Source organism: Centruroides sculpturatus, unplaced genomic scaffold (genome assembly GCF_000671375.1).
Source record: "Centruroides sculpturatus isolate CEXI.00-Female unplaced genomic scaffold, Cexi_2.0 scaffold416, whole genome shotgun sequence".
NCBI classification, from domain to species: domain Eukaryota; kingdom Metazoa; phylum Arthropoda; class Arachnida; order Scorpiones; family Buthidae; genus Centruroides; species Centruroides sculpturatus.
The window spans coordinates 469,973-477,728 of record NW_019384756.1 but is presented as its reverse complement, the minus strand read 5'-3'; the positions used below and the strand labels follow the sequence as shown (position 1 = coordinate 477,728).

At 29.0% G+C, this 7,756-nt stretch overlaps 1 protein-coding gene across 1 annotated transcript in view; it reads left to right on the top strand.

Moving 5' to 3' along the window:
* Positions 1 to 3,933, top strand: part of LOC111628720 (ester hydrolase C11orf54 homolog) — a 16,272-nt gene extending 12,339 nt beyond the window's left edge. The window contains exons 7-9 of the mRNA XM_023372556.1: positions 576 to 725; positions 3,389 to 3,502; positions 3,600 to 3,933. Of these exons, the coding sequence (XP_023228324.1) occupies positions 576 to 725; positions 3,389 to 3,502; positions 3,600 to 3,773 (438 nt within the window). The 3' untranslated portion in view covers positions 3,774 to 3,933. The remainder of the gene's footprint in view (positions 1 to 575; positions 726 to 3,388; positions 3,503 to 3,599) is intronic.
* The last annotated feature ends 3,823 nt before the right edge of the window (positions 3,934 to 7,756 follow it).

Below are 7,756 nucleotides of genomic sequence, written 5' to 3'. Positions count from 1 at the left end.
AATAATTAATAGCCACTCCAATCGATGTTTATTTGTTTTAAAACGCATGCGCACCAATTTTAAATGTTTAATTCTAAAAATTTAAATTTAAAATCTTTTTTGTATGTTCAAAAACGGCTAGTATCGTTAATGTTTTAAATTTAAATGTATGGTTCGAATTCTTTATTCGAATTTAATTTTACCTGAAGACGACGTGCTTATTTACGTCGAAAGCGCTCGTAAATTAAAATAATTTCAATTATATTTAACGCCTCATAGACTGACGTTCTTGGAAGAAGAAGTTTTGACAGCCAAGGTTATTACTGTCTTAATACATATCATGAGAAACTCTTAACTCTTGAATGTTTGTTTATTATAGACACAAGAATAACATTTAAACTTCTTGTGCATTGTGAAGTCTACTCCTTTCCAGAAGTAAATGTTTCGTTTGATTATCCTGTATATGTTTATATATTTCATAAACAAATGATAACTTATGTAATTGAATATTATCTAAAACTGATTTTGATATTTTATTTATTAAAAATTTGAAAACAATTAATAATAATAATAATAATTCTTAAAAAATTTCTTAGGTTCTTAAGATTTTTGCAAGAAAACGAATAGGTTCTGATAATTTTGTTACAGCCATGAGAAAAATTTTAGCAAATCACTATAAGGAAAAGTCTGTTGGAATGGGTGGCGTTTTCCTTATAAATAAAGGAAAAGCTAAACTGCATGTTATGGTAAGTACACAAAGTTTTAACTTGTTTCAATTTATTTAGATTAAAGTAATTTTTATATAAAAAGATTATATTAAGTTTAATAAAAATTAGTCAATTGATTTTTAAAATATAAGAGAGAATAGGAAGATTCACTTCTTAATTTATTTCTACAATTTTAATATGTAACAGATCTTTTCATTTTCATTTTTATTATAAATTAAATAAAATTTCACTATATACAAAAATTATAAAAATTACTATAATTGCTTATGATGATTTTCTCAAGATACATGCTACAAGCACCTTGTAAATATGTATATGAACATCAGAATTAAAATGCAAACCAAAGTTTAAGAACCACCAAAATGACTCTGATGCACTTTATGAATACTAATCTCAACACACAGATGGCATAGTTTGTCAGTAGGGATGTAGTCAGCATAGTAAATGTGTGTTATTCAACGAATTATTACATAATTCATGTTTGAAAAGTTTGAAAATGCTTTTTGCTTCCCATTCACTTAAATTTTGCTTAAAACCTCAAGATGGAACAATAAAATCCTATGCAAAAGTTACAAATGCATTTCAAGCTAAATAACCAAACATCACACCACCAAACAAAAATTCCATCTTGAGGTTTTATACAAAAATTAAACAAATGGGAAGCATTATGAATGGACCACATAAGTGGCAGCATATGGTACTCATACCAGACAAGATGCAAGAGATCTCTGCTTTGTCTCAGGTACTTCTTCTTCAGTGCATTCTTCTGCTTTGTTTCACTACCTGTAAATCTCCCAATATCAAAGATCAAAGATCAAACTTTTGTCTTAGACCATTGGCCTTTTCACATTCACAAATCAAATGAAATTTTGAAAAGTCCTTGTTGCATCTTGGGCAAACATTGTTAGCATAAACATAAAATTTATTATCTATCACTATTACGTCACTATTGAGATGAAGTTGAATAAAAAAAAACCTCTTCACATTAAAAGGCAAATTAGATAATATATAACTATTAATATTAGGGAAGTCCAATATCGAGATATACCAATTCGGTGAAATACGTGACCGAATGCCTTCTATGTCACGTGACAATAAATTATCCAATATATTTTGGGTTAATTGGTTACACAACTCTCCACTTATCTCTGGCAAGTATATAAACAGTTCTATTGAAAAGCCAAAACCATTAACCACCTTAGTCAATTGGCCAACCAAATTCCTTTTCGGAACTTTTTGTACTGATTTTTGGTACAACTGGTGTAAAAGACTGGATGAAATATGACCACTATCCCTAAATTTCATTAGGAATTTCACACATCTCTTAATAAATAATGCTGTGAGACTGAATCTACTTAACTCTAACCTTAAAGCGCTACCAGGGACCTTGAATTCCAATAAAAACATTCTTCGCATAAATTTGTTCTGGATTATTTCCAGCTTTTGATAATTGGATAAACACCATATTAGAAATGCTTAACACACTGCATTATAATCTATTGAATTAAACAAGGTAAACTGAACTAGAATATTTTTTAAGTTACTTACAGAAAATAGCTTCATTGCACCATTAATTAGCTTATTGGCCTTAACCATCGATGCCTTGATTTGTCTATCAAAGGATAGAATGGGTGTTATTATTATTCCAAGAAACTTAATTTCATTTACCAATTTTAACTCTACATTATTGATGTGAAAAGACATATTCTTTTTGGGAAGTCTGGTCCCATTTCTAAATACCATTATATATGATTTATTTGGACTGATATTTAATTTTAACTTCTTAAAATATGTGGTTATTAACTGAATTTTTCTCCTAAGAGCAGCTGCCATGGGAGCAATAATTACAATGTCAATTTAAACTTCAAGCAAGTTTGATTTGATATATAAAAAAGCATGATATTTTGATTATTAATGATATAATTTTAAAATCAGCTATAAATTTTTAAAAATATAGACTTAAAAAGTTAGAAAGAAAAATTAAATATAGTCAATATTTTAAAAATAAATAAGTATATAATAAATTAAGAAAGTGGGCTGGCCTACTAGGAATAGTTTTCATCACTTTTAGCATATAAATCTCTATAAATCTATATATAAACTATAAATCTCACAAATTTACTATAACTAATGGAAATTTCTCAAAACATTTCTATTTAATACATGATACTGCACATTTTACTTACACTAATTTATTATAATTAAACAAATTCAAAACTGCATAAAATTTAAAATTAACATGGTAAAAAACATGAATATAATTGGTTAATATTAATGCAGGTTTAGACTAATAAGAGTGCATTTTATGATATTAATTTTTTATAAGTATAATTTCTAGTAGAAAGTTGTCTATATGATAGTGCTTTCAATGCCTTTTACGATAAAAATGCAATTTTATCACCTTGTGGAAAAGCTTGACCCTTACTAATCAGATACACAGCTGATTAAGAATAATGCTCTGATTTATACGATCAGTTATAAATTATGAGCAGTTAGATCAGAATTGAATTTGAATTCCCATAGCGTAGACTGACATCTTATTATGTGGTCATTCAACCAACATAAATTGAATGTGATATTTTATATAAATTATTTTTAAACTATAAATTAAAGTATTAATTGGAAATTTAAATTAAATTAAAATTTAAAAAGTAAAGTAAAATTTTAATCATATATTTCAGCCTGATTTTTCTACCAAACCATTGAACACTGATGAAGATGTAGATAATTGGTTAAAATTTTACAACATGAATGCACCTTTAATATGCTTGAGTACTTTTATATCTTTTGACCCTGTAAGTAAATTTACCTATATATCCTTTTTGTAAATATAATTAAATATTAGAAATAAATAATAATGTTCCAATTTTTATTTTAATGTTATGTTTAAAGGGCTTAGATCTTCGAGTGGAACACACGCATTGTTTCAGCGAGCATGGAGAGGGTGGTCATTATCATACCGACACCACTCCAGAAGAAGCGGAGTATCTTGCTTATTATAATATTGCAGAATATATCTATCGCATCGATCCACCCAGTCAGACGCACAGTGTGGGTCGGAATTAATTGCCCAATTTCTTTGCCATGATATTCAAATATAATTTTTCTTTATGAATAAAGTTGTTTACCTGATATCCTGGATAGTTAAACAAAGGAATTAATTAGAGATTAAGATTTCTATTATAAATGAAATCTTATTTTATATATATATATATATTATAACATTTACATAATTGCAAATTTGATTTAAAAATTACATTATATAATTGAAAATGTACTTGAGATATTAAATATGTTAAATGAAGATTCTAAAGTGTGTATTGACACAAAATATTTTTATAAATAAATAATTAATAATAATCCATATTGATCACAATCAATCTGCTGTATTTTTAATTAGCTGTAATCAATTTTTAATGATTATTTCATAGTAGTGACACTAAAAAATGTTTCAGGTTTTTTCCATTTGTGCGTCACTAATTCATTATACAATAAGAAATTAATTCATTTCATAAGATTCGGGGCCAGTTTTGGTAGGTATGTAGTGCGTACATGCACGTGGGTGGCCAAATACTTAGGGCAGCTGATAGTGCACTAAAAAATATAATTTTTCATACTGTAAATAGATAATGACCAGTGAGAAGCTGTTGATTATTATAACTCCTTTTGGGGAAGAACTTTTTGAATTATGTACAATTAATCAGGACATCCTGCCACTAAGCTTCTATATTTGGTCTTGATTTTCATGTATTGAACTCTGTTTCCCTATTGCATATCTGGCCAAACCTATAAAGGACTTCATGAAACAGCAATTTTGATACAGCACAACAAAAGGCAAAATAAGGAGAAGTAATCTGTTATAAAATGGACTAATGAATCTAGACTAATGAATTACATGCTAGCACCAAGAAAATTTTCTGCAGCCCCAGTCAGTTCTGAATGATTTTCCATCCAGTAAACTGATTTGTAACTCAGTTATCATCAAAATAGCTATCATTTTGAACAGTTTTTACTGAGTTTTACATGAAAGAATGTGGATGATATTTCAAGAGATTGTTGTTTTGTATGGTCATAAATCATTTTCCATAACCACACATCATGAAAAAATGTTTGAACTCTTCCACTACTGCAAAGAAGACTTCTCATTACTAAAGCTTAATCTGAAAGATAAAAATTTTGTATCCAGTACATGGCGAGAAGAAATTTTTAGAGTTTAAAGAGTTAAAATTAAGTGTTTATAACAACATAATTCATCATTATTTTGAGTTATAAATAGTCAATTTAATTAATCTGCATGCTTTTTATTTTTATATTTTTTAAAATTATTCTCCTCCTATAATTGATAATTAAGATAAATAGTGTAGTTTATGGTAAAATTATCATACTAATTACATCATAATTAGCCTATTTTTAATTTAATAATTCATTTTCTTATTTAACATTGAGGAACATGAGAAAGTTTTAGATGTTGATGGTAACAGATCCTCAACATTAGACAGCTGACTGAAATGGAAGTTATTCTAGTTCAAGATAATGAAATTACACAGCCAAGAAAATGGAGAAGAAAGAGCCTTCTGGTATTAGAGAATACAACTGAAATTGGAAGTACAGTGCATAGTCATGTGAAGAACATGCATTATGACAACAATGGTTAATAATGCCTGTGTATTTTGTTGAAAATATCTGAAATTTTGCAGGGAGCTTTGTGTGTTAGGGGCATTGATGCTATTAAATTTTGGTGGTTAAAGGTCAAGGGGTTAGGAAGATATATAGGATTGTGTGTCATATCTTGAGTGGGGTCGGACTTAACAAAGATTTTACTCGTTATTAGCAATTAATTTTTTATAAAACTCATCTCTATCCTCAAAATTAAGCTTTTTGCCATCTTATAATAATATTATGATTTTATTTTTTTAAATTTTTATAAGTGGCACTAAACACACAATTTTAACTTTTTTTGCCAGGGAAGTTTTACAAATTGTTGCTGAATTTTTTTAAAGTTATAAATTGATTTGATAACATTGCTTAGTATTTAGAAGAAGGAGGCTTCAAAACCAGGTTGTGCTTGGGACCCAAGAAATGTCTGATCTGCCTGATAAAGCCCACATTTCTTTTTATCTCTCTTTAAATTAAATATTGAATTATTCTAAATCCTTAGCATTGTCACTGATCAAGTTAGATTTAAAATATTATTACATGATAGTAGATATTCACTACAAAAATAAAAATTTATAATTAACAGTTAGATTCATTTACTGTATGTATTATTGAATATCTTTTTTAATCCAATGAAAACATTTTTGTTTTTATTGACACAATAATAGTTGTTTTAAAAAATATATATAAAAATAAATAAATTTTCATTTTATTTCTGAATAAATTGATAAGTAAATTATGGATCAAATTTCAAAATAATTAATTTTGCATATTAAAGGCAAATGCTTAAAAAGTATTTAAAGAATTTATGTAAAAATAATTACCTAAAAGACAAACATTATAAAACATTTATTGGGCTGCAGTTTGAAAAAATTGTAGACCTATGAATTCCCACTGTCGTCCATCCATCTCTTTCCTTAATCTTAAGAACACAGTTAGATAGATGAAATCCAAGACCAGATATGGAAACCTTAGGAGCAGGAGGTGCCAATTAATTATATACGAACTTCTGATGCAAACCAGAAGTCAAGTTATATCAATTCAAAAATGTTCCCCTGTAAGCAGTTACTAGATGACTGGCACGACTCTATTGTTAAAGGAAAAGTAAGATGTACAGGGACAAAACACTACAGTACTAATTTGAGGTGGAGAGCATTGTGAAAAATTGCATTCCAGCATTGTAATGATGTCACATTAAATAATTGCTCATTATTTTTAAAAACCAAAATTAAAAATATCTACTTAATGTCTAAAAAATGACTATTACAGTAGGCATTTTTTAAAAAAAGAACTGAGTTTGCTGATTGATACTGGCATATCTTGCTAATAAGGCAGACTACTGGCCACTACTTTAGATTGCAGGATGGTCAACATGGTTAAGCTGTCAGCCTACTACTTTTTAGAGCATCTGAGATGGAATCTCTGCAAGTAATTTTTCACAGATGGTCTATCCTAAATACATTGAGCTCTATTCCTCTCTACCCAGCCATATCCATGATGGGTATGGAATTAGTGCCCACATAGCAGAGAATCAAAACTGAAAACAAAAAACTACTACCATCTTAAATCACAAACATTTTCCACTTGTCTCTTTGCCAGTGCATATAAAGGCCTAAGAACATATACTATTATATATTAAGTGTACCATAGGGCTAGGCATAAAAACAATGCAATAGTAAAATAACAAATAAAGAAAAGCCTTCAAAAACTTTAAGAAGAAGGCAAACACCAAAAATAATAAACAGGAATATCATTGAAAAGCACTGTATTTGCAAAGTGCTTACAGAGAGGTACTTGTATAGACAAAATTTTATCTATTATATTAGGTTCTCGCTAGTGGAAGATTAATAAAATCAATGTTTTATTCAATTAAACTTTGTCATTCTACACAAAAATCATCAGTATAGCAAATGTTTTCTAGGTCTATTTATAGGTAATTTATGTCTGCCTATTTTCAACTCGATGAGGCTTCTTTCAATTTTGCATCCAGATCCCAGGGTGGCAATTTAACATTCTTAAGATCAACCAACTCCAACTGGTGGGGATTCAGATTAGTGGTGACAGTCAAGGGCATACCCAGTGAGGGGCAAGGGAAGGCAGCTCCCCTTTTAGAAGAAAAAGTGTAGTAATTGACACACAGCACAGACCTCTCCCTCCCCACTTCCTCAAAACTAATATGAGTTGCCCCCCTCTAGTTCAGATACTGGGTATGCTACTGGTGGTGACAGTAGTGGCAGCCTGCCTCATGCCAATCACCTTGCGAATAAAACTCGTAGACCTATCAACAGTTGGATGTTCAAGTTTACTTCAGAATTTAAAAAATATAGAAGAAACCAAGTCATCTTTAATTCCATCATGTCCAATCACCAAGAACAAAACAGTCTTTCTTTGCA